The 27,787-nt window shown below is 36.6% G+C and overlaps 1 protein-coding gene across 3 annotated transcripts in view; it reads right to left on the bottom strand.

Moving 5' to 3' along the window:
- The window catches only part of LOC149776799 (rab GTPase-binding effector protein 1-like), an 82,235-nt gene that overhangs the window by 44,669 nt on the left and 9,779 nt on the right, over positions 1-27,787 (bottom strand). For all 3 annotated transcript variants that reach the window (XM_089941494.1, XM_089941495.1, XM_089941496.1), the window contains 7 exons: positions 22,539-22,665; positions 21,866-21,974; positions 18,727-18,852; positions 14,854-14,955; positions 9,220-9,355; positions 6,192-6,350; positions 4,259-4,366 (listed from right to left, as the gene is read on the bottom strand). In XM_089941494.1, coding sequence (XP_089797620.1) covers positions 4,259-4,366; positions 6,192-6,350; positions 9,220-9,355; positions 14,854-14,955; positions 18,727-18,852; positions 21,866-21,974; positions 22,539-22,665 — 867 coding nt within the window. The remainder of the gene's footprint in view (positions 1-4,258; positions 4,367-6,191; positions 6,351-9,219; positions 9,356-14,853; positions 14,956-18,726; positions 18,853-21,865; positions 21,975-22,538; positions 22,666-27,787) is intronic.

Raw genomic sequence — 27,787 nt, 5'->3', positions numbered from 1 at the left:
TGCTTAAGCCTTGATCATAATAAAACTTATCCAACACCCTGATGATACTACCATGTGTACTGACACTGTTAAAAAAATGGGTCAGAAATACCATTTCTTAAGTGTTAAAAAGCTAAGCCAATCAGATAAAAATCACCTCATTAAATATGCATAGATCTCACCCCATAATTATAATCATTCCATATCCTGATGATATTTATGAATGTATAGGGTTAAATAGCACATAAACACAATCTTAGTTACACAGTACCAAGTGAGTATAAGTATCACTAGATAGCAAACAAAACAAAGACAAATAAGAGCTAAATCCTTCAAATACAAAGTCAAATGTTTTTAAAAACTGCACTCTTTAACAAAATCCAAGATCCTCTCAGCTGGAAAATCATCACAGGATACATTTTGCTGCCTCCATTAGTCATCTTTTATGACATAATGAAGAGTCTATTCTATATACATAAAACCTATGCTATATATATAGGTCTATTCTACATACACAAGGCCTATTATATACATAAGGCCTATTCTATCTACACAGGGCCTATTATATACATAAGGCCTATTCTACCTACACACGGCCTATTCTACATATATAAAGCCTATTCTACATACATAGGCCTATTCTATCTACACAAGGCCTATTATATACATAAGGCCTATTCTACCTACACAAGGCCTATTACATACATAAGGACTATTCTATATAGATAAAGCCTATTCCATATACATAGGCCTATTCTACATAAACAAGGCCTATTATATACACAAGGCCTATTCTACCTACATATGGCCTTATTATATACATAAGACCTATTCTACATACACAAGGCCTATTCTATAAACAAAAAGCCCAATCTATATACATAGGCCTATTCTACCTACACATGGCCCATTATATACATAAGGCCTATTCTACATACACAAGGCATTTTCTATATACATAAGGCCTATTGTACATTCTTTAAGGGGGCTTTTGATAATAAAAAGTAATTTAAAAAATGTGATTAAAATCAGATCATAAAGCAAATTTGCTAGAGTGCTGACAATCAGTTGCAAGATCATCTTACTCTCACATTCCTATATGTGTCTGACCGTGTTTTCCAGTGTTCTGATGTGAACTTTATCCCGACCCATGGACTATTTTGACCACCTACTGCAAGCACAGTGCACAAAAAGTAACAATCATTTCCTGATTTCTAACATCACTCGAACAATAATCAAGATACGTTTCCCTTTATGCACATTTGTGTGTCACAGAAGCACGCTTTAGAAAATTGGTGCACACATTTTGTTGCCATGCATTTTATTTTAATGCGATCAGGATTTATTTAATATCCAGTGCATTGGACGAGGGATGGCACTGTGTATACCTCAAGCATTGCCTGGTTTCCCGCTTTGTTTGCTCCCAGTGTTGTGCTCCTCTATTCATATAGGAGAGTGCAACACAGGGAACATACAAAATAAGGAACCAGACTAGCATGGACAATGTTATGGTGGAGTAGCTTCCCCATATCTTGCGATCTCTCACACGATTTCCATCGAGCTCATCAAGATGTTATCTAGATGTTTAACCTCAATGCTTGTTGCACTAGAAAGTGATCTCCAGATTAAAACGTCGTGCACTAAAAATCATTAGCGAAGAAAGTGAAAGAAGCAGAACACAAAAGAGTAACTGTGCATCTAACTTTAATGAAAAATGGAGAAAATAATTCCCTTAACTGGAATACGGCACATCCATTAGGATTACCGGTGCAAGTTCTGATCAAGTGATTGCGAAGACTGCAAAAGTGAAATATCCTTTCATGACAGGGTTTAAGAATTTTTACAAATCTGCCCTCGTTCGCCACAAGATATCTGGAGAACACACTATAACCCAAGAAATTCTTTCACAACAAAGAAATCAGTAAACTTGCCAAGACAAATGTGTTATTTGGATTACAAAGTCTGGGGGTCATTGCAGATTTTGTTGGTTTTTAACTTTGCTGCAATAAAAGAAATATCTTAAAGTTCAAGTGTAACTTATTAGAAACAAGATGAATCATTAACCTCCTTGATTTTTGGACAAATTTGTTCTAAGACAAAGCACAATGAAACCGATGATAGAACACATTTTTTGACGGGCAGTAAATGAACTGCCATTTGTTTAAAACGATTTATTAGGCTTTTTGTATTGGCTTGTATGTAATGTGTTGGTCAATAATATTGCTTTAAAAAGATTATAAGGAGACTGTTAAAAGTACAACTTTAAAAGCAAAATGAACTAATAAAATTATTCTTTGAATGGACAATGCATGTTTGTTAATTGTGTATGTTGGTTTATCTGTATGTTTAGAGAGCGAGAGAGAAAGAGAAAGAGTATGTTGTGCAAGTTGCAATATCCTATTTCAAGCTGAAAAAGTATGAGTCAGATGAAAATGTGTCAGTACATGTTTTATTTGACCCCCAGTTCTGACACCAAGGTTTATTTTTTACCATCAGTTTTATACCCCTGGGGGATACGCAGGCAGTGGTTGAAGTTAAGTGTCCCATGAACAAGTCGTTTCCCACTTGCCGATTCCCATCATCACTTACATTCTTTCACAATAATCAAGATAAACATCTTCGTACTAAAGTGAGCTGTGGTTGAAGTTAAGTGTCCTACAAACACTGATTTACCTAAATATATGTACAGAATTGTTCAGTGCAATTTCGATTAGAAAAAGCCACTGTTATAAGTATTAATATTTAAAAAATAATATTCTCATTATTACGTATGAATGGTAAATTAATTCTATATTTAAGATGAAATAAGGATTATTTAATTATTTTCTGTCTCTCTCAAATGATCTAACCGACGTAGTGGACATCATTTTTTCAACTGTTCACATTTGTATTCTTAAAAACACTACCTGCAATAAACAACTGTCATATTGGGTATTGCCATAATAGCCATTTTAATTGCTGTTCTTTGAAATCTAACACGTGTTAAAATGTCATTTAATGTGTTAAAATGTCATTTAAAGCTGACATTGAATTCTCCTAACTTCTTACACTTTATCTGCAGAAAAGGAAGTTTTAAAATTTTTGCTGTTTTGAATTTGCATCAATATCCACGATATGCCATTTTTACTTAACTGTCATCTTTTAAATTCAGAAATGTGAAGAAAAAAGAATCCTTCATTGTGCTTCAGTGTATAACTGGAAAATTCCACTCTAGGGATCAGTGTTATAAACCAGACACTCAAGAAAAGCTTCATGTATAACAAAAAATTCTAACTCTCGGGTGGAATTTTCTTATCTTACACTGATATGTATGAAGGCTGCTATTATTAACAAGCAAGGATCTTGTTCATTATCAATCTAGTGAAAACTTCACCTGGCATAAGCCTCTATTCCAAGTTTGATCAGAAATATGGCTATCACAGTAGCAACAAGCTCAGAAAATCAAATGCAAAACCTTTTTTTCTTCTCATGGATCTTGCCCATTTTCCAACACATCCAAGATCTTGTTAATAGAAGTCTATATTTCAAATTTCATCACAGTGAGATCAGAAATTTGGCCTGGTAACAAACTCAACCAATCACATGGAAGATCACTCATTAATATGCATAAAACTTGCTCTTATCAAACTTGTCTGAGACTTTGATGATATAATCGTGTATTTGAAGTTTGATTAAGCTGGATTAGAAATGTGGCCTTTAGGGTAGGAATAACCAAGCAGATGCAGCATCATCTCATTAATATACGAGATCATAATCATTATCAAACTTGTCCAAGATTATCATGATACAAGCCCATATTCCAAATACGATTAAAACTTTATGAGAAATATGGCCTTAGGGTGGATCCAAACTAGCTCAGCCAATCAGATGCAGCAGCATCTCATTAAAATCTGTTGATCATAATCATTATGAAACTTGACCAAAATTCTGATGATACAAACGGATATTCCAAAATGAGATTGAAAATATGACCTCCAGAGTGATAACAAGAAACTGTTGACTCACAGATGATTGACAAGCGCTATCAAATAATGATTACAAGGCTCGCTTGGGCTCAGAGAAATGTAAACTAAAACAATTAATGGAATCTGAAGAGTATGTCAATGTTACCTACTTTTGCTATTGCTGATAAATGCTCAAAATGATTCTATCAAGAACATTTCAGAGATATGAAGCCGTCAAATCCAAGAACTTAATGCTGCCACCCACCCACAACAATGCCAATAATGAGACCATTGGAAAAGTGATACCTAAACTTAGCATATCAGACAAAATTTACCTTCCATCTTGAGGCCCTCCTGTTCCTTTTCCTGCTGTCGTCTCACCTCCTCCAATTTTTGGACCTTCTTCTCCTGCGCCTCACGCTCATGGTCCTTCTTCTGCAGCTCTGACAGCGAAAAATACTTTGAAATTCTAATAATCATGTACATCTGCACAGTCATAAGCTTTCTATAAACTTGTATAGCAAAAATGTGACTCTCTCTACATCTGTAATAAAGATACTACTTGCCAGACATATAAATTATTCTTTACAAAATTATCTTTAAAGTGGAAAATAATTTATACCAACAGTGTCTCAAGGGAAACTGGAGAATGGGCATTTGATTGTAACTAATACTGCATACCAACATTAACAAGAATTCTGCTTAGATGCTGCATAATACCAAACCTAACATAGTCACAAGAACAAAATCCTGTGGGTAAGTAATTATTAAATAGTTCACTTTGATTAGGCTTATAGTCTCCAGTAGATACATAAATATTAAGAAGTCTTTTAGTGAAAATGCCATGCTGATATCAACATCCATGTGGGGAAAGTGGCAAGTGGATGATTTTCAAGATAGCTGCTATTCATTCAGAATCAACTGACATCATAACAAGTCATTCAGTGAAAACCCCATGTTGATATAATTATCCATTCAGGAGGAGTAGTGGTAAAAAGATTTTCGAGATGGCCATTGTGATGGTCATACTGGATGTCCAAGCAGTATCAGTTTCATTTAGGACCAACTAGATTATGGGATGAGTCAAGTCATATGGCAATCCTCCAAGTATTTAAGGAGAAACTGCAACAACAAACTGGTTTTAATGAAGGAATAAACTGACAAAAGATCATCCCATAAACTCTTCTGGTCTGTGAGCTAAAAACTGGCAAAATACAAACACTTAACACTAACACCCGACAAACAATTACAATGAAAAAAACAATACTGATACCTATCTTAGAAAGAACAAAAATAACAATTGCTATGTAAAGTTAAATCATTCATCAAACAGCAAAGTATAAATTACAACAGAGATATTACAGGACAACTCAGATATGCAGTATCAGAGCAATATTTTGCTAACGAATAAAAAAGACCATGCTAGCCATTTAGGAGAAATCAGACATAAATATGAGTGGACATAAATTAATGCAGAAAACAGCAGAGCTGTTGATTTTGTCCATACAATGTATATTTGCTGACTGTATCTTGGGCAGGAACAAACTTTGTTGCTTATGCGCTTGCTATTGTGAGACAAACATTCAGGTGGAACAAACTTTATGAGCTATTTACTTTTTATCACCATCTTCTGAAACTTTCTGCCAGGTTAATGGTCTTCAGTGGATTCTATTTAAATATGAAAATATACACTACTAATGATCTCAGATACCATTTCACATTAAATTTTGCAAACTGAATAATTCAGATGCTTCTAAGAATCACATGCTTTTAAACCCTTTTTAACCAGCAAATAATTTTGCCAAAAACTTAATTACACAAAAGATCAAACTAAAACAAGCAGCATTGTTGAAGCTGACAATTTTTTATTTTGGCAAATTAATAAAAATATTCAGTTATTTTGAAGTGATGGTAGGCTCTCTCTCTCTCTGTTATTAAAAATGTTTGTGGAACATACTCTGGCATGTGATGCTATATGTTAAATGAATTTTCAGAGCAATCTCTGATCTACGATGAAGTAAATTATATAAGTTTGGAACACTCTGATCTGTGATGATTACGTTATATAAGTGTGGAACACTCTTTGATCTGCAAAGATGTATATTAAAGTTTGTGGAACACTGATCTGTGATGATATATGCTATATGCCTTTCTGACACAAAGTCTAAAGATTGTCATTAAAGATTAAGTCATCACTAATGACATTAAATTATCTGCTAAATTATGCAAAACAGACCAAAACTGCTTAGTAAGACTTTGTGATATTACCAGCTATCTGCCGCTGCTGCTCCGCAGTAAGCACATTTTCCATGCGTCTCAAGTCCATCATCATAAGCCGCTGTGACTGAAGGAACTGGTCATTAGCCATCTCCCATGTCTGTTTCAGAGCCTCGTAGTTCTTCTTCTCCTCCTCTAAAATGTCACAAACTGAAACATTTCCAAGTTATAATTATCACCACACTGTCAATAGATCAATCTAACTCATGTAAGGTGCTTTCAAATTTCAAAATATCAAAATCTGCAGCAGTATAACTCAAGATAAATATAATATACAAGACAAGCTCTTAAGTTCTTAATACCACCATCACATAATAATGTGGGGCCCCGAGTGGCCGAATGGTCTAAAGCGCTCTTCGTTATGGATCACTGCCATCTCACCTCTGTCTGCGGCGGTTCGAGTCTAAGATTCAGCCAATGTGGGCATGTCAGAAAGCTTGCCAGTAGCTTCTCGTGGGTCGGTGGTCCTTTCCGGGGTTTTCCAGGTTCTTCCTCCACCATTAATACTGGCCACCATGTATAGCCTATCGTGCTGAAAAATGGCATTAAAACCCACAACACAACAACAACATAATAATGTACATTTTCACACTGAGACACCAAAAAAATATCTTCCACCATTTAAAAAAAAAAAGTTTTCTCCAACGTGTAAGAAAGAAGGCAATAATCTTGTATATGATGTTAGTGGGATTTACTGTTTCATATATGTTTCCCTGGCAATGTGTTGATTTTCAATAGTAAAATCATTACAAAATCCTCAACTCAACAAATCCCTCATTAATTAGTTCCCAACCATTTCCCTACCTGCATGTACGTCTCATACAAAGATTCTCTCTACAATGTACCTTATATACTGCAATTCCCATATTGCCAGATACAGATACCATCAAACTAGGCTTTTCTCTATTTTATAACAACTGTAGTGTGTGGCCAACAAAATAACAGCACAATGCAGTTTTACATATATGACCTTCCTTTTATAGCATGGCTATTGAAATAACACATTCCTTTAAAATATAGCCTTGCTTACGCCAAACCTGTAGTAATTTTACATGCATCATATCTTATAAAATGGTTGTCTGGATCACAGTCACTGGACTCACCACATTCAATTCTCATCTCTATCATGCTAGATCAATGAGAGATGGGTTGAATATGCATGCCAGCCAATGGTTTCTACTCCGCATTCAAACTCATGGCTTGCTGAATCTCACTGCGATGTACCTAATCTTTTTGATATTTCAGAATATGCAGAGCATCTTACCCACTGCAGCCACAACACTAGGTCTTGAGGGCTTATATCCTCTTTTCTGGCCTTAATCGAAAGATCATGGTTTTCCCCCATATTCACTGTTTTACCAGTTTCCCACATTTCACCAGTTATACCAATCCACATAAGGTTCCATATAAAACTAGAATGATGGTATGCAGTATAAGTCATCGATAGAATTAATCTCCAACTGCTGCTGAGATTGCAAGGACTGCATGGAGGGTAGATTATAAGGGCAGCACCCTGAAAGCAGGTCTGAAAGATCAGCACTCAGAATGATGGCATGAGGGATTGAAAGCGGGTAACAAATATCAGCCAGGTTAGTATTATACCCCACATGCCCAGATATACAAGTCATAAGTCTATGCTGAGGTCTGTGGGGGACTTACACCCACAGAGTGCCAATTTTTGGAAGAGCAATTGGGAGAACAATCTCCCAACAAATCCAATCTAATATTTGAAGGGCACAAGAAATAGAGGGGTAAAACTCCCACTATGCTAGCAAATCCCACTGTCATCTACTTCACATACCTCCTTACGTATGACTCTAGCAGTGCAGCCATGACACAGACAAACTCTGTCACTATCTGTCTGGAGTGACAATAGTTTAAGTCATTATCCAAAGACTCTTAGGAGGGGGAGGTGCAATTGGAGAAACCCCCAAAATATTTGCAATAAATGGCATTTACTGTACGACAAATTATGCTTATGCTGGTAAACAACCAGATGATTGGTAACCACCCAGTGGTGGTAAAGGGAGGTAATGGATAAGAGTTTCATCCCTTGTCTGTACGCTGAAATAGACCTAAAGATGCAATTTTTATCTTTAAGGAAGGACTGGATTCAAGGGGAAGAAGAGTATTTCCTTAACTTCACTGTAATACTGCTTACATGTATCACATAATATTAATAGCATGGTTTTAAAAATAATACACTCCGTTACCATTGCTTACAGAATGCCCTGCAATAACAAATGTATCATGGCCTATTTGTAACATGGTTTAAAACTTAATACACCCCATTATAACTTAGCCTTGCTTACAGCATACCCAGCATTAACAACTTTACATGTATCACATCTTTGTTATCCTATTTATAAAATGGCTCTAGAAATAATATACCCCATAATAAAAAAAGCCTTTCTTATAGCATAACCAACTGTAACAGTGTTACATGCACCACTTCCAATTTATAATATAGTTATAGAAATAAAACACCACATTAAAGCATAGCCATCCCAGTATATAATTTGTTTTAGCATTAATAATGTGGGCAGCAAGCTCTAGAAAATGGCTGCTAATTTATCAATTATTCTGCCCCATTTTTTGTAGAAAAAAATTATATGGAAGTACAATATAAACCCTTACTTGAAAAACAGTTTTGGGAGATGAATGTCATTTAAGACCATCTTCCTAATGAACAGATCAATTTTTAATATAATCACTAAGATTGAGAGAGCCCACCTGCACAGAGAGATACTGTATATAATTATGTATAAGCCAAGTCCAAATACACACTGTGCACTCCCACATCTAACTTCCCATAATGCACAAGCAGATCTGGATATATGTAGTTTATTAGGAGTAATAAGTAGAATACAGACAATGATCTGCAGGTGCCTACTGTGTTTGCGGTTGGAATAGACTTGTACGGAACTATATACAGTAATATTTTGTCAGTGGTCTATCAAAACAGGATTTACAGTATGATAAAGATGTCATCTGACAGCTGTGGTTTGTGTAGCATTACCTTCCTTTAATTCAGTCTTGACTTTGTCAGTCTCTTCCTCCAGGACAAGTTTTTGTGTGTTTAGGACTGCTACATACATCTCCAAGTCTTTCCGAGCCGATTTCTCATTCTTCAGGTATCTTATTAGCAGGTGCAACTGAAGTAACCAAAGAAATCACCAAATACAGTCCAATTTTACTCAGTGAACACAAAATATTCCTCTGCAAAAAGACCAGATTAACCAGATCGTACAATTATTGGAAAAGACTTTGAAATGACATGTCTGCTTTATTAAAGCCTCAATCAACCAGACATCTTGCATGGCTTGGTGGATTTCAGCTAAACAAGGGTCTGGTATAAAAAGAAATTGCTTTGGCATGAATGACTGCAAAGAGGACAAGTTTTTAGACAGTGAAAATTTTGTTGTAGTAACTGTTTCAATACTACAAAGTTTTCAGTTACAGTAATCAATGAAGCATTTTCAGAGATAACATTAACAAGTGAAATAGGACTATAAGCTTAAAACAAGAGGCCCTAGTAGGAAATGTTGCTCTATTATCTGAAATGAATTTCCAGGATTCGAGATATCATTTCTTCATTTTAACTGCTGAAACCATCTCTGATATTCTTAAGCAATAAAATTTTCAAATTAGCCACTGAGGCAACCATATTAACTGTAAGATTGGCACAATTTATTTTTAAGATAAACTAGACACCATTTTTTACGAAAAACCAATGTTGCTATAAGATTTTCATAATGGTCATTTTGACAGCCATTTGTTACTTCATACTGGCACCACATTCATTCAGGACCAACTAGATAATATAGTTAGTCATCAGTGAAAACCTCTTGTCAACATGACTTTCCAGTTAGAAGTTGTAGCAATAACACAATTTTCAAACTAGTTGCCATGGTGGCCATTCTGGATATCAGATCACACCATTTGCTAGTCCTTGGTGTAAACCCAATGTTGATATGGCTTTCTATCTAGAAGGAGTAGAAAAAAACAAGATTTTCAAGATGACTGCCATTGTGGTTATACTAAATGTAAGATTGGCACTAGTGTCATTTGGAACCAAACAGACATTATAAGAAGTATATTAGTGAAAACGCCATGTTAATATGACCATCCATACTGGTGAAGTAATGTTAAGATTTCAAGAAAGCGTATGGAACCATTTGTATCAAGGACCAACTAGACATTATGTGAAATCTTCTAGTGAAAACACCATGCCAATATGACTTACTGTTCAGAAGAAGCAATTAAAAAAAGATTTTCAAGATGCTCGCAATGGCAGCCATATTGGATGTATGATCATCACCATTTTCATTTGGAACCAACTTGATACCATGAAAAGACTTTTAGTCAAAATCCCACACTGATATGAGCATCCATTCTGAAGGAATAGTGATAACAAGATCTTGAAGATGACTTCTATGGTGGATATACTGATGCATGAGCAGAACCATTTTAATTTAGGACAAAGAAAACATAGGTTTTCTGGTGAAAACCCCATTTTGATATGACTTTTCATTTTGGTGGATTAGCAAGAAGATTTTCAAGATGGCAAATGGCCACCATATCAAACCTCAGATCAGCACCAATTTTATTTAGAACCAACTAGATATCACAAGAAGTCTTTATGGAAAACAGGTTGATACTACCAAGCATTCTGGACCAGAAGCAATAACAATATTTTCTAAATGGCTGCCATGATGGCCATACTGAACTTCACTTCAGCAACATTTTCACTTAGGATCAACCAGACATCCGAAGAAGTCTAAGTGAAAACCCAATGTTGATATCAACATCCATTCAGGAATAGTGATAACAAGATTTTCAAGATGGCCACCATGGTGACTATACTGGATGTCTGGGCAGAACCATTTTCATATCGGTCCAATTAGCATGTGAGTGTAAAATTTCATGGCAATCCGCCATGGTGACTATATTGGATGTCTGGGCAGAACCATTTTCATATCGGTCCAATTAGCATGTGAGTGTAAAATTTCATGGCAATCCGCCATGGTGACTATATTGGATGTCTGGGCAGAACCATTTTCATATCGGTCCAATTAGACCAGTGTAAAATTTCATGGCAATCCGCCAATTAGTTTAGGAGGTGTAGCAATAACAAACTTGCACTAACTGACACTAGACAACGACTGACAGAAAACAGGCCATCCCATAAGCTCTACTGGTCAATAATCAGTACAGTTAAAAATCCAAATCTGAACAAGAAAATTGCAATACGTCAAATTTTCATCCAACAATTTGTTTTTAGAATTAAACCTCTCAGATTCAAAGTACTTTTGTGGCTGAATGAACTTCCTACATTAATTTTTCATGCCATGTGACGTACTGAAGGCTGTCGAGAAGAAAAAAAAACTTCAATGGTATGGTATTTATACAATGCTGATGACATGCATATCCTGTTTAAAATTTTGTGGCATTATTTTCAGAGTAAAATCTGCTTTGAACCTTCTCTAGTGAATCCAAGCAATAAGTTGATATGATTTCTGACAGGTCAATAATCAATATTTTGTGATATAAGGGCTTAAGTAAGCTTTCACTATAGAACTATCATGAGACATTATGAATGCTTCAGTTTTCTAAACACACAGTATTGAACTTGTGGTTTACCTAAATAAAAGTTTATCTGACCAGAATGCAACAGAAATGATTGAAACTGTACTTGCAGTTAAAATTATAAATAATTCCACCAAAATCGCAATAGTTGGCATCACTGTGTTTTATAGCAGAAATTTATATGGCACAGATATCACAAAGCCACATGAGCCTATGGTCAGTATAGCAGATATTCCCAACAAAGAAAAGTACTTACTGTCCAGCTACAATGTTCACTTCAAATAAGAAGCTGAATGAACATTAAATCCTGATTCGGACATGTTTGAATCTTAGAAAGGGTTGTTCTATCCCAGCTTCTATCTCATCTAAATTCAAATAGTCTTTATAGCAATGTACAATCTGCATATCGCCATTGCCACAGTACTGAAACTACTCTTCTAAAAGTAGTTAATGACATTCTCTCTGCGTTGGATAATGGAAAGATTACAGTCCTCACCCTCCTTGATTTGTCTGCAGCATTTGACACAATAGACCATGATATATTACTTCACCGTCTCCAGCATGTATTTGGCATTCATGATACAGCCTTACTGTGGTTCAAGTCCTACTTGGTCAACAGGACACAAATTGTATCTGCAAATGGAATAAATTCCAGCCCAGTTGATCTATGTTGTGGTGTTCCGCAGGGGTCTGTTCTTGGACCTGTTCTCTTCATTCTGTACACTCAGTCGCTCTCAAGTGTCATAGATCATCATCCAGTGTCTCACCAATTGTACGCTGATGACACCCAAATATACAAATCTAGCCACCCAAATGAAGTTGATGCTACCATCCAAGGTGTATAGAGGTGCATTTCTGATGTGAAATCATGGATGACTTGTAAAAAGCTGCAGATGAATGATGATAAAAAGGCCATTCTGATCACAACACAAAGATTTTCTCATTCACATCCTTTACCTCAAACAATAAATATCAGCAACGCCGACATTAAATTCACACAATCAGTATGAAACCTAGGTGATACTCTGGACAGTACTCTCACACTGCACCAACATGTCATGAACATATGCAAGGCTGCATATCTTAAGCTGAGACGCATCAGCTCAATTCGCAAATATCTTTCAGCTTATGCCACTAAAACACTTGTGTGTTCATTAGTACTTTCAAGACTGGACTATTGTAACTCAATTCTGTCTGGTTCATCTCAATATCTGCTCCAGAAACTTCAAAAAGTTCAAAACACAGCTGCTCGGATCATACTTAAAGTACCACGATCAGAACACACCTCCCTGCTGCTCTGTACCCTACACTGGCTATCCATTTGATCCAGAATCAAACACAAAATTTGTTCTCTGTGCTACGTTTCACTGTCGGACTCTAGTCCAACATACCTATCAGACCTCACCCATATGTATAAACCAGCAAGATACTTACGCTCCTCTTCTGACAATCGTATACGCATTATTCCCATTATGAAAACAAAGTTATATGGACAGCGTTCTTTTGCATACCAGGGCCCAGCAATGTGGAATGAATTGCCCACTGAACTTAGACACAAAGACACAGTGATCACATTCAAGAGGGCTCTCAAAACTCACTTATTTCGACTGCAAGAACAAACTTAAAGACCTAATAATGTTTCCTACCTTAAAAATTCTCAGCATGTTTTTTAATGTTTTCTAACTTCATGGTGTTTGTTTTAGTAATCATATCATTATATATTTTTTATCTTATAGGTGTTGTCTAATGTTGTAAAGCACTTAGAGCTTCTAAAGATTAGGCAGTATACAAAGTCCTCATTATTATTATTATCTACTTAAAAAAATAATGGCTTCAATAGATAAATATGTTTTCAATGATGCAATGCTAAATAATTCCCAAATGCACCAACAAATGCTATTATTTTTATTATAACGTGACAATTCAACAAAATTCAGCTTGTTTACATCAATTTACTATTCACCATAGTACTACATGCAAGCATCTAGCTCACACATTATCTGTTTTCTCTTGTGAAGACGACGGAAAGTTATGTCATTCAAAGCATTACTGTTAGTAAAATGTGTAGATCCGAAAAGAGGTATTATTCTGCAAGATGAATACCTATTTAGCTCCTTGTCTTATAGAGGGAGACCAAATTGATCCATGTTAAAACCTATTTCAACATGGTCAAATAAGGATACCTTTTGAAGTTTTCTGAAAAAGAGATAATGAAATAATAACAATGATAACCACAAACATTGACAACACAAGAACTCTGGGTGGTTTTTAAGCTAGTAAATGAATTTCAATTTCAGTGAAATGTACAATTTGTAGCAGTCACTAGGAGTAATTTTCTGCAAGGAACTGCAGATAAAACTGGTACAATGTTATACTTTCATTTACAGCATTTAAACTGTGTAGATGTTAATGCATGACTGTTAGAATATGCAACAGTAACAATTGAGACTGCCTGTTTGAATAAGCAATGGCATGAGATGTTATTGCATGACTGTTAGAATATGCACCAGTAAGACATGTAATTGCATGTCTAAATAAGCAATGGCATGAGATGTTACTGTATGTCTGTTAGAATATGCAACAGTAGGAAATGTTATTGCATGACTGTTTGAATATGCAGTAGCATGTGTGTGTGTGTTTTTTAATTTAACGTAGCTTTAAACAAAATTCTGTTCGATCACAATGATGTCTGCAGTGTCACAATTTATAATGATGTCTAGCATTGGGGCATCATGCCAAAGACACATAACATGATGTCCCATTCAGTCACATTATCCTGACAGCAGGCTTACCAGTCCTAAGACTAACCTCTTAATGCTGAGTGAGGCAGCTGCAAGTACCATTTTTATAAGTCTTTGGAATGACTCCACCAGGACACTCTAACCACTAGGCCACCGGAATGGTCCAAATATGCAATGGCATGAGATGTTATTCCAAGACTATTGAATACACAATGATGAAATGTAGTCCATTCCCACCCCATTTTCATAACCTGCTTAACAGTCTAAAATGAGGACTTCAAAATGTCATATCAATAAAAAGGCGATGAAAGTAATCTAATAACCTTTTCCTCAGGATCCTTGACATCATCAAGGGCTGGTAAAGACACGGTCTTTGATGGAGAATTTTCAGCTGATGGTTGACTAGTTGCCTCAATAGCTGGCATCTTAAATATAAAACCAAATTAAACATCAGTAAGGTAGTACACAGTGTTTTGTCTAGTCTATCATCACAACACACTGTTTTCTATGACAATAAGCTAACATAAAAGTACCTTGAAAATAACAGGTAATTATGTGATTTACAGGAAATGCAGGAGTCCATTTATTTTTTTTATTTTTTTTTAAAGCAATAATTTAGCTTGTTCAAGCAAATCATTCATGATTAATGTGAATCACACTATTTTAGTAACATTAACCCTGTGCATATCTTTAATAGCATATTAATGACAAAACTGTTTAGAAATTAGAATGTAACCACTCCGGATATGCCAATTAAGCACTTCGTTTGCTAGAGGAGCAAGGCACTGTTTAGATAAAGGCCTATCATGTGATTTGATGTTTTCTTCCATTACACATCTAAGCCCACATACATTGCCACGGGTGAAGACTGCTCTAAGGGGAAAAGATCCAAGGAAGGAATTATCACTGCCTTTGTGCCAGTATCACATGTATGTTTTCATTATCTTCAGCTTTTATTGTATAATACTCCATTTTGTATAAAATTATTTAAAATGTTCTTTTTCCAATATTAATAGGATAAATCTTTTAATTGTTATTTTACAATTTTTAATTAAAGCTATCTCTGATGAAGAAAATCTCCAATTAGAGGCACATTGCACTTGTAATATCCCTTATGGTTTATATGCTACTAACAATAGTCGCAGGAGGATTCTTTTCATTCCCTAGTGATCAAGAGTCTCAGACAAAACCTGGCTGTGTTTTGATCTCAGTGAGTTTGAGAAACTGCTTATTGCATCAACTGTATGAAGTGTGAATATTTGTTTTCATCCCTAATTATACCAGCTGACCTATAAAACAGTCAGTCCTGCATTTCACAATCACAGATAATGATTGGATGCGTATTTTAAAAAAATGATAAAAGCCTATCAAAACTCAGACACATGACAATGATAAGAGAGTCAGTGATGATTTAATGTGATTCGGATTTTTTAACGTAGCTTTAACAATTTTTCAGTCATATCGCTACATTGTCTGCAGTGTGACCATTTATAGTGATGTCTAGCACTGGGGCATCATGCTGCAGACATGTAGCACGACGTCCCACCCAGTCACATTATCCTGACATCAGGCCGACCAGTCCTAACACTAACCTCTTAATGCTGAGCGCCAAGCGAGGCAGCTGTCAGTACCATTTTTGTAAGTGACTCGGCCAGGGATCAAACCCATGACCTCTCACATCCAAGACTGATGCTCTAACCACTAGGCCTGCAGAGCGGTGATAATTCAATGTACATGATGGATTAAACTGAGAATACATTAATAATGTGTGGAACTTTCTATTTTATTATTTTTGCTTTTAATTAATTAATTTCCCTGCCATTTGTGCCAAGCCAGTTCCTTTGGCTGTGGTTTCACTAGATAGATAGGGACAGTGGGAATCTTGTCTGAATGTATATTGTTCATTTTTTCAAGACTTAAATATCAAAAACTTACAATTTTGCTTTCATCAATTTTCAAAGATTTTCATCCTTTTAATGTTTAAAATCACAAATGTAAAAATAAACCTTAAATCTATTTTCAAAATTGTTACCACTGATGATAAATTAAAGGTCCTAATCATACCATGCTATTTATATTCATTTACAAGTCAAGTCCAACTGCAAAAAAACATCAACCCTAATCAGCTTTCACATAATACAACACCAGATCTGGGTCTCTATTGTTTGTTCAACTGATTACTCCTAATAAACTGTCTTTTTCCAGATCTGCTAGTGCATTATGAAACTGCAGACCTGGCTCTATGCAGTAGGCAGTTGGACTCAACTTATAAGCAATTATTTACACAGTAAGGCTTTTTGTAACTTTTGCTGTTATACTTCCATATAACAAAGTAGTTAGGGGTATTTATCTTGCAAGTACATAGCAATTTATGATACAGTTGTCACCCCTCTCATCATAAAAAGGTGACCTCATTGGTCATTAGCTTGGGCAAGTGGGGAGATATTTCAGGGGAGAGGAACAAAATGCTGATGCTGCCCTACCTGGTGGAAGATAAGCTAACTTCTCATAAGGTGATGACCTTTCTTTAGATTTCTCTATTAAGAGGGAACCATGGTACTTGCAAAGGTGTAATAGCAGTGGCAGTGATGGTAATATTAGTAGTAGCTACAGTTCAAAGGTTCTCTGGCTCTATGAGTTGTTTCCCTTTAAAGGCTCTGAGACACTGTATGACATGATTTTTGATTTTAGTCTTCCACAACAACAAAAAATTTAACGGGGGATTGGGGGTCATCACCCAATGGGGTCTTGAGAGGCAGCACCCCCAATGAAAGCCCCTGACCCAAAAAACGCATTTTGCACTCATAAAAAAACTGCTCCAGGTGCAACTTATGATGATCAAATAAAATAAAATAATCATTTGAAAAACTAATAAACTTACCAAAAATGTTCAACTTGACTTCAATAATTTCACAATATATATAGTCACATGAATTTGTTCTCCAATACTATTGATGCTTAAGTTATTTCATGTGCATGTCAGTGTTCACATCATAATTAAATCACAATAATTTCTCAATTTTTTCAGCAAATATATTATATTTCTCTCTTTTCATAACAAATCTGTAAAAAAAAAAACACCTAAGTACATCATCTTTATACAAATATTCCCATACATTCGTCTTTTTCTCCAGTGGAAACAACCTGTTGATATGCCAGCAAGCTCTTTTTGCAGCTTTGGCAAAGATTTCTTTAGCCTTTCTTTTTGTCATCACTGACTTTTTTGGCTCAAGGCACAATTGTTTCTTTTCCTTCTCATTAAGAGCCTTTTTCCTTTCAAGCTGGTGCTTGTATTGGCGACATGCAGTGCGCATATTCTGACAAAGGGATACATCTGTTATCTCGTGCAAAAATTTTTACTTCTTATAGTAATTAACTGCACTTTTTCCAGATGCCTTCTGAGCTTTAATTTTTCAGTGTGGAGCTTCATTTGTAAGTGCTGTTCCAAACTCTTCCAACTGCAATTACCATAATTCAATTCTTTTTTGCAGAGGTCACAGAATGCCAGTCCTCTAGCGTTCAATTTTCTTATAACTGACCAACTAAATTTCTGTCAACTTTTCGCTCCTGCCTTTCCCATTTCCATAAAATTTTTAAACCTTTATCTACACTTTTCATGTAATGCTCTCTCTCAACAACTCAGGGTGCCATGTTTTGCAAGCATGATTCTTCTTTCCATTGCCATCTGTTTTCATTACACAAATATTCATTGGTAAAATTTAAACCTTTGACCAATCAGAATACTCTTTACGAGAGTCATGTGCTAACTAATAAATGGAATGAATAATTTACAAGGGTCGTTGTGGAACGGGACCAGACAGACTGTTTTAAAAAACCCAGATCGAAGATGATATAAAAAACGGACTATGTCAAGAAAAATCTGATCCAAGTCAGAAAAGCAGAATTCCGCTTTAAAATGGAGAAAAATCAAGTCTGTGTATAGTGCTTTTCTACATAAAATAGAGTTAATACCTTTTCAGAATCAAAATTGTCTTTCTCAAAACCTTTTGGCATTGTTCTCAGAGTCTTCAGGTATTGCTTGCAAGGTCATTTCAATGGAGATGTCTGCGTTTCAAGTCAAAGAGCCATCAACAGTAAAAACTGCACAACTTTAAATTATCCTTTGACTACACACTGAAAAGATATTTTTAGCCTCATGTCACATCCTTCATCATAATATATGCATCATACATCACCTGTATAGGTTTCTCCTCTGAGCTTGCATTCTTTTCCAATGCATATCGGAGTTTTTCCTTCAACGCTGTAATTTCCTCCTCTAGCGGAAGCACAACTGCTCTAAGGATCTCAGAATCATGTTGAGCCTGGAAAAGCATGTGACTGATAAAACAAATCATACACTTGGTTTGGCATATGGAAATGAATACATATTGATATGTTTGGTATATTTCTCATACTTACAGTTGCAAGTAAGTACAGGAAAAAATGATCACTTCAAATTTTGTATAGAAAAACTAAGTACAGTAAGTAATGATGATGACTTCAAATTTTGTAAATTAAAACTATAAAAACACAGCTGACTTGCATATCAATATGTGAATGACAATGTCAAAATGTTATTGAGTGCATTTGTACAAATTATAGTGTATTCCATATGACTTTCTCACAAGAAACCTTGCCACACACACTTAGGTATATGAGAGAACTGAAAATCTAATAAACATCTGAGCAAGTTTATTGTCATGCCATCAAAAGCCCCAAACTTATATTATTCAATGAGTCTTGTAAACTCCATGTTTGAGGAGTTCCCTATTCTGTTTATACCATTGTTGCCAAATTTAGAGCTTTTCACCGATTCAATGTTCAGTCCAGGAATAGAAACTGTAGAGCCCAAAAGATCCCTACTAAGTCCTAAAAATGGGGAAACTTAGAAATATGGCCTGCACATATTATTACAGGTTTCTTGTTTATTGATGAGAAATCAAAGTATCATTATCAGCCTCTCCTGCCATTTTTCATAATGGAATTTTACTTTCTCATACTTGATTAACAATTTCCGTCTGGAATTTATTTAGGACATTTGAGTCTATACCTTTCCTGTTTTCATGCTAGTTTGGAAATTATGCAACAGACTTTCTGCAGATGATTTCATCTTATTTAGTTTACATTTTCTATAAATGATCACTGACCATGCATTATCAACTGTTGCCAAAACTAATCAAAATAATCAAATGGTTCCCCCACTTTCCTAAAGATAAATTTCCAGGGTTTTTCCCTCGAAATTAAATTTTTCAAGGTTCACATATGCCTATTACTGAATGGAATTAAAGAATATTTTAGATTAAAAATCATGCATTTTCTAAATCCAAATATATTTCTATTTCAAGACTCTCCAAAACATCAGAAAAGTTGATCATGTACAAAACCAAAAATGTATCAAACAAAACAAGTCTGACTACATTCCTATAAATTGACAAGTAAAATAGTTTCTATTTACAGAATAAAAATTGGCCTTCCTGACCTGCATTATGCAGCTACATGGAAACAACATAATGAACATAAATTTGCTTTGTTTCCTTTCAAACTCTGAATTCTAAAGAATTCTAAAGCAATATATATGCATGTTATATAAAGGAAATATTTCGTTTTTTTAAATATATAATACAAGGGATGCTAATTTCCCAATTTAACAGTGTCCTATTTAACATCTGAAACCAACCAATGCTTCAAGCTCCATGTCATCATATTGTATATTAGTTTCGCACCAAAGTTCAGCTCACAGATTCTAAATTTTGGACAACATACGTGGCTTAAAATGAATAGCAGTCCATTTTCTAACCTGGGGTCAGAGAAACTGCATATCAAAACTTTGAAATTTGACTCATACTTGCATGAAATCGATAGGAAAAGGACTATTTGCTCATAAACAGCAAGTATTATAATCATTATGTCTTTAATCAACTGACAAACTAGACAAAACTACAGCATAGATGACATCTGACCCGGTACTTGCCATTTGCATTACTAGTCACATGACTTTGCAAATCTCAAAAAATGACATCAACAGTCCAGTAGTCACATGATATCAACAACAAACTCCTCTTTAATGTTGTTGTCCAAAGATTCAATTATATTAAATGAAAGTCAGATACCTTTTGTAAAAAAACAGAATGAACATAATTCTCAACATATTTATTTCAAGAATGATGACGAGAAATCTGTCACTGTGGCAGCAAGCTGGCCAGTCAGATTCATCAAGCAGAGAGCACATGTCAACCTGGTAGTCATGTGACACAACAAAATCCAGGTAGTTGGTCTCGGAATAAATATAGATACATCTGTGTTCTTTCATTTTTGTATTTTTATTACAACCAGTATATGACTTTCATTTAATATTTTTACATCTTTTTCTACAACGATTGTAATGGGCTAATATTAATATCATGTAACTATGATGTCATGAACATGTGGGCTGTAAGATTTGTGTACTTGTGCGACTAGCAATGCAAATTTTGAGTACCACGTCAAATTTCATCAACACTGTAGTTTTATCTTGTCTTTCAGCAGATTGAAGACATGAAGATTTTAATACTCACAATTTATGAGAAAATAATTATTTTTCATATCAATTTCATGCAGGTATGACTCGATTTAACAACATTCAAGTTTGCTAGGCTATCTGGTAAGTGGCTACATTTTTCCACCACCATGTTGACCTCTTGTGATGCTGGACTGGTTTTCATACCTTCCATGCAAGAAAAGATGCTGATATCGAGCTGTCTGCGAAAAAGAAAAACATCTACTAGATGAATCTAATCCAATGGGAATTTGGATCGACTCAAAAATATGTTTATGGCAAGCACCTTAATGATCCATACTGCAACCTCTGAATATTCTGATCAGAAATTGATAAACTTAACTTGCAATCAGTTCAATTATAATTCAATATCGCAATTGTTTCGGGCATCAAGTGGTGGTGGATAATTCCAGGTTTGTTCCCAGCCTTCAACAATATTTGCAAAATTCAAATGACTTTTCACAGTCTGGAACAAAATTATCATTACTCCCGACTTTTCCCCCCAATTTCCTGGTAGCGTGGGAACCTTGTGATCAAGACACTTCTTTCACCTATGATATTTATAATCTTATGCTTCTTTGGCAATAATTGCACTCTGATCAGTAGGCCAGCTCAATCAGCCTAAAATCAACTATAACAATTTTTCTGGGGTCTATTTTATGCACCCTATGGGCATCATAGATAAAAAATATGAGTCAATGGCACATCCTGAATGAACCCTGTTAATAAATTGTGTTGTGCACCAGTGTGATATACATACTAATTATAAATCTTAACATTCTGTATAAAATTTATTGCACCTTTCTCATGCTGTCTTCTAGGGTCTCTTGCTCCTCTTTTGAGTTGGGGGTAGGGGAACCTCCTCCAACAATCCGAAAAGACTTGGCCACAGAGCTTAGAAAACTCTCCCTGCAAATTACATACTGATTACTTAATTACAACCATTTGAGACTGAAAACTTTCCATGAAAACAGATGTTAATTAATTTGCCATTTGCAAAGTTATTACTTGTCTGCATTATATGTGTGTGCATTAGATTTTTAACATAGCTTTAAAAACTGTTCAGTCACCTCATTACAATATCTGCAGTGTGACAGTTCATAGCGATGTCTAGCACTGGGGCATCATGCTGCAGACATGTAGCATCATGTCCCACCCAGTCACCAGAGTGGTCTGTCTGCATTATATAGCCAGGACTGTGCTGATATGCCATTAAACCCTATACAAATCAAGTCTGCTAAACTTTAGTAAGATTCTGACATGCAAATTTAACATCCTTCAAGTTGCTATATTTCAAATAAAAAAGAAATACGCACAAAATACACATCCACGACTAATTAGACTTGTGAATATTATAAAACAGCAAATATTTTTAAAAATTAAGGGCAATCTTTATTAGGGCTGTACTCATGTAAAACAATCCTGTCACAGCTAAATATACAAAAAAATAAATTGTCCTATGTATGTTGTTACCTCTCTTCAGAAAGTTTACTCCTTAGGGCTTGGATTTCCTCTTCATATTTTTGATTCAATTCCTGGAGCTTAGCTCTCTCATTCTGGTACTGCACTGCAGTTGACCTGGATGCTTCTTCTGCTACCTCTGGAACCAAAACTGAATGTGCTATATACACAAAGCAACGTTTTGTTTAAATTATTCAAATTTGTCTGCTTCTTAGTTCCATCAATACTGACCAGCAGTGGATTATAGCATTTTAACTTAAATACCATGAAACAGTGAGAGAAAAAATATCAGTTAACCCTTGTGATTTTTATTCTCCCTTGAGAACTTCTTTGTATTTAGAATAAGTGTAATCAATTTGAGCTCCATGTTTTTAAGGGAAGACTTAGTGTTGATTCTACACACAAGCTAGACATAAAGTTCAAAAACCAATTTTGAGCTGACTATCAAAACATTTTGTTGAATTATAACAGAGTTCCTGCAATCTTTAGAAAATGTAATCCCATGACTTTGCCAAAACTTTTCCAAGACCTATGTACCAATTTCAAGAGTACCTACTACGTAAATTTACGACCTCTGATACTTACCTAACACACAAATTTAACACAAAAACATATTTTGCAGCTGACTTTGGGCACACTCATCTTATTGGATAGGTTATTCTCTTTTGAGTGCCATCAGTACATTGATTTTAAAGAAATTCTGAATGACCATTTACTATATACACATTTATTATGATGGACAACAGACTTCAAAGGTCTGTCATGTTTATTTCTTATTATCTCTTCTGCAAATCTATGTTGAAGCAATTAAAGAAAATCTCAATGCACCTAAGCCTGTCTTGCTAAACACTTCTATTTAAAGGACACCAGTTTATAAAGGACAATATCAACACTCTTTATTTCTTACATATTTAACTTCTATGTAAATAACACCTGTTTATAAAGGACATTGATTATGAACCCCTTTTGTCTTATATACTTGTCTTTTATGTTATGGACACCTGTTTATATAGGACACTATTATCAACCCTTTTGGTTTCTTACATACACATCTTCCGTTTAATTAGGACACTATTTATGATCCCTTTTTATATAGTACATATGTAATTGTTTGTTAAGGTCACCTGTTTATATAGGACATTATTTATCAACCTCAATTGTGTCTAACATATTGTTTATGTTCAGGACACCTGTTTATATATGACCTTTATATCAGCCCCCTTTGTGTCTTACATACTTAACTTCTAAGTAAAGGTTGCCTGAGTACAAGTGACTAATACAATTCATCATAAGCCCTCTTTGGGATAACACCCAAGGATCAGATTTTGTGGGCACAAACATATATGAAAGAGTAATTTTCTCTAATTTCTCACAAGGAAATGGTTACGGAAAAACAAGATAGCACATAATCTACATTGATATAGTTTTATAACAACTGTGTATTTTCAGCTAATTTTTATGTCATTAGAAACAGCATACAAAATTTTACTTTATAAGAAAGAATTTAATTTGTTGTAAACAAAAATCAGTTTATAGGTCAGCAAAATTAGCCTTTTCAGAATTAAAACCACAATAAATATAATCGACATTCATAGCATCAAAAACATGACGACATCATCTACAGTCAATGAGTGCACTCCTGTAGGATAGGAATGTGAGAAACAATTTCATGGTCTCTGAGTGTCCATTATAGATAGGTTTTATTTAACACTAATCAGCTACATAGGGTGCTTCCTTTAATTAATCTGAGCCTACAGATCACTCACACATCTCACCTCTGTCAGTATGAGGTATGTGGGAAAGATTACCAGTAGCTTCCCAGGGTCTCACCTAGTTCTTCCTCCACCATATATACTGACTGCCATGTATAGCCAGCCTATCATGTGCTGAAAAATGGTGTTAAACCCCACAAAACCAAACAAACAATGTCTATTAATTCTCAATGTCCTTTAGAAACAGGTTGTATTGCACACTTATTAGCTATATATTAAGCTTCCTTTAATCAATTATCAGCATCCATTTTAGACATTTTATTTCAATGATCAACTATAAACTTGTATCAGTTCTTGGTGTTCTTTATAAACATGATGAACTACACACTGATTAGCTATATATAGTATCAATTCTATCTTCCATCAGGTATTACAGGTTTTTTCAACTGACAGTACTTGATAAGTGTGTGTGTGTGATTAGAATTTTTAAGGTAACTTTAAAAATTTTCAGTCATATCGCTACTACGTCTGCAGTGTGGCAGTTTATAGTGATGTCTAAGCACTGGGGCATCATGCCTCAGATATGTAGCATGATGCCCAACCCAGTCAAATTATCCTGACACCAGGCCAACCAGTCCTAACACTAACCTCTTAATGCTGAGCACCAAGCAAGGCAGCTGTTAGTACCATTTGTAAGTCTTTGGTATGACTTGTCTGGGAATCGAACCCACAACCTCCTGCTTCAGAGGCGGATGCTCTATTCACTAGGCCACCGGAGCGGTCAGTACCTGATGAGTTTGCCAGCTAGTTATATCAAATCATTGAGTCCACCCAGATAGTACACAACAAGATGTTTATTATGTTGGCATCTACTAGTCTCAAGAGATGATGGAAGTGCACCCATGAGAGATGTCCCAGTTGGTGGTTGTGCAGCATCTATTATGGCTATGTAGCCCAACATGGGAGTGGCAGTCCTTGCTGCTCTTGAAGGATCTGGTGTGTGTAGGAGCTGATTCTTCCTCTGAGATCACTTTTCGTCAGCTAGCAAGCGTAGCTTGTCCTCGCCAGCTTTCAAACCAGTGATCAGAGCATGTCACCAGCGAGCTCTTCCCAGGTGTTGACATCGATGTTGAGGGCTTTCATGCTGAAATAGAGATGTGGCCGTCCGATCGACCTTCTTGCCAGAGGCAAGTTCCGAATAAAGAAGGTCTTTGGGGATCCATCCGTCACCCATCCGATGCGATGTTGGCGGATGAGTGTGGCCATGCTGGGAATCTTGGCACATTCAAGCACCTCGTTTGTTACTCGATCGCTCCAGGTGATCCCAAGTATACGTCGGAGACATCACATGTGAAAGGCGCTCAGTCTTTTCTCTTGTGAGGCATACAGGAGAGTGCTTAACACGCAGGCATAATACATAGAGATCTTAGTGTTCAGGGACAGCATGCTGTTGTTCGACACTCTCTACGACAACCTGGAGAAAGTTGTTGATGCCTTTCCATTCCGCTTGTTGAGCTCAGATGGTAAAGCCAAGGTACGTGAACTGACAGACTACCTCAAGTTTGTAGTTGTTGATGATGATGCTTGGGAGGTCGCGTTCTGAGCCATCACGTTTGTTTTCTTTAGGCTGATGGTCAACCCAAACTCATCGCATGCATTAGCAAAGTGGTCCATCAGGTGCTGTAGCTCATCTTCTGTGTGAGTGGCTAGGGCAGTATCGTCTGCGAAGAGCATGTGCCTGATGGTTGCTTCACGCACTTTGCTCTTTGCTTTTAGTCATGCCAGGTTGAACAGTCTGCCGTCTGATCACCTGTGCAGGTAGATCCCTTCTGTGGACGTCCCAAAGACATGCTTGAGCAGAACAGCGAAGACGATGCAGAAGAGCGTGGGGGCTAGGACATAACCCTGTTTCACTCTGCTGTGGATGTTGAAGGGGTTGGACATTGAGCCATCATACTGCACTGTGCCTTTCATGTCATCGTGGAAGGATTGGATCATGCTTAGCAGCTTTGGAGGGCATCCAATCTTCACTCGGATTGTGAAGAGTCCATCTCTGCTGACCAGATTGAACACCTTGGTGAGGTCTATAAAAGCCAGGAAGAGGGGACTGTGTTGTTCTCTGCATTTCTCCTGCAGTTGCCTGACAGAGAAGATCATGTCGATTGTGGACCTCTCTGCGCGGAACCTGCACTGTGACTCTGGAAACACTCTGTCAGCAAGCATCTGCAGTCTGTTCAGGATGACACATGCAAAGACTTTACCCATGATGCTGAGAAGGGATATGCCCCTGTAGTTGTTGCAGTCACTTCTGTTGCCTTTGTTCTTGCACAGGGTTACGATGTTGGCATCTCTCATGTCCTGAGACACTGCACCCTCATCCCAGCACTGGCAGAGGGGGTCGTGCAGGTGTTTGATCAGCACGCTGCAGTCGCACTTGATGATTTCTGCTTGGATGCCATCCTTCCCTGGGGTTTTACCTAAGGACAGTTTCTCTAAGGCCTTCTTTAGTTCTACCACAGTAGGTTTCTTGTCCAGTTCGGCCATGAGAGGGAGGTTTTCAATGGCAATGAGGGTGAGGGCATAGTTTGTCACATGGTTCTCTCTGGAGTACAGTTCAGAGTAGTACTCCACCCATCGCTCCATCTGCTTGCCCTTGTTGTGGATGGTATCACCTGTGGCAGACTTCAGTGGTGCTGTCACTTTCTTCATGGGACCCATTGCTTTCTTTATGCCTTGTACATGCCTTTGATGTTTCCAATATCTGCTGCTGACTGGATGCTCTGACAGAGCTGAAGCCAGTATTCATTGTTGCACTGCCATGCTACCCTCTGCACTTTGCTTCTGGTAGACCTGTATACCTGTAGAGTCCTCTGGCAGGGAGATCGCTTGTGTTCCAGGTGAGGACTGCAACGCTCTTCTATGGCTGGCATGAGTGTGGACGAGTTAGCCTCAAACCAGTCATTGTTCTTTGACTGCTTCTTACCAAAGATCCGGGGCCCCGAGTGGCCGAGTGGTCTAAAGCGCTCATCGTTACGGATCACTGCCATCTCACCTCTGTCTGTGTTGGTTCAAGTCTCGGATTTGGCTAATGTGGTTATGTGAGAAGGCTTTCCAGTAGCTTCTCGTGGGTCGGTGGTTCTTTCCGGGGGTTTTCCGGGTTCTTCCTCCACCATTAATACTGGCCGCCATGTATAGCCTCTCGTGTGCTGAAAAATGGCGTTAAACCCTACAACAACAACAACAACAAAAGATCCATATGGCTGTGCTGTACAGTTTTTCTGATATGATCTCATCTCTCTTTGGCACTGCCATCGAGAGGTTCTGAATCAAACACATTGGAGAGGGCATAAGTTAATTCCTCAACCTTGTCTGGATATGACGTCTTGCTCACATCAATTTGTGGTTTACACTCTTGACTAAGGCGGTGTATCTTCTTTGGCTGAAGCTTCATTTTGCAGCACACCAGTGAGTGGTCAGTGTCACAGTCAGTGCTGTGGAAGGTATGGGTAAGAAGCACACCCTTCATGGCTGACCATCTCGTAATAATCA

The sequence above is a fragment of the Sinohyriopsis cumingii genome, chromosome 18 (genome assembly GCF_028554795.1).
Source record: "Sinohyriopsis cumingii isolate HCF-2022 chromosome 18, ASM2855479v2, whole genome shotgun sequence".
NCBI lineage: Eukaryota > Metazoa > Mollusca > Bivalvia > Unionida > Unionidae > Sinohyriopsis > Sinohyriopsis cumingii.
This window is presented reverse-complemented; position numbering and strand designations above follow the sequence as displayed.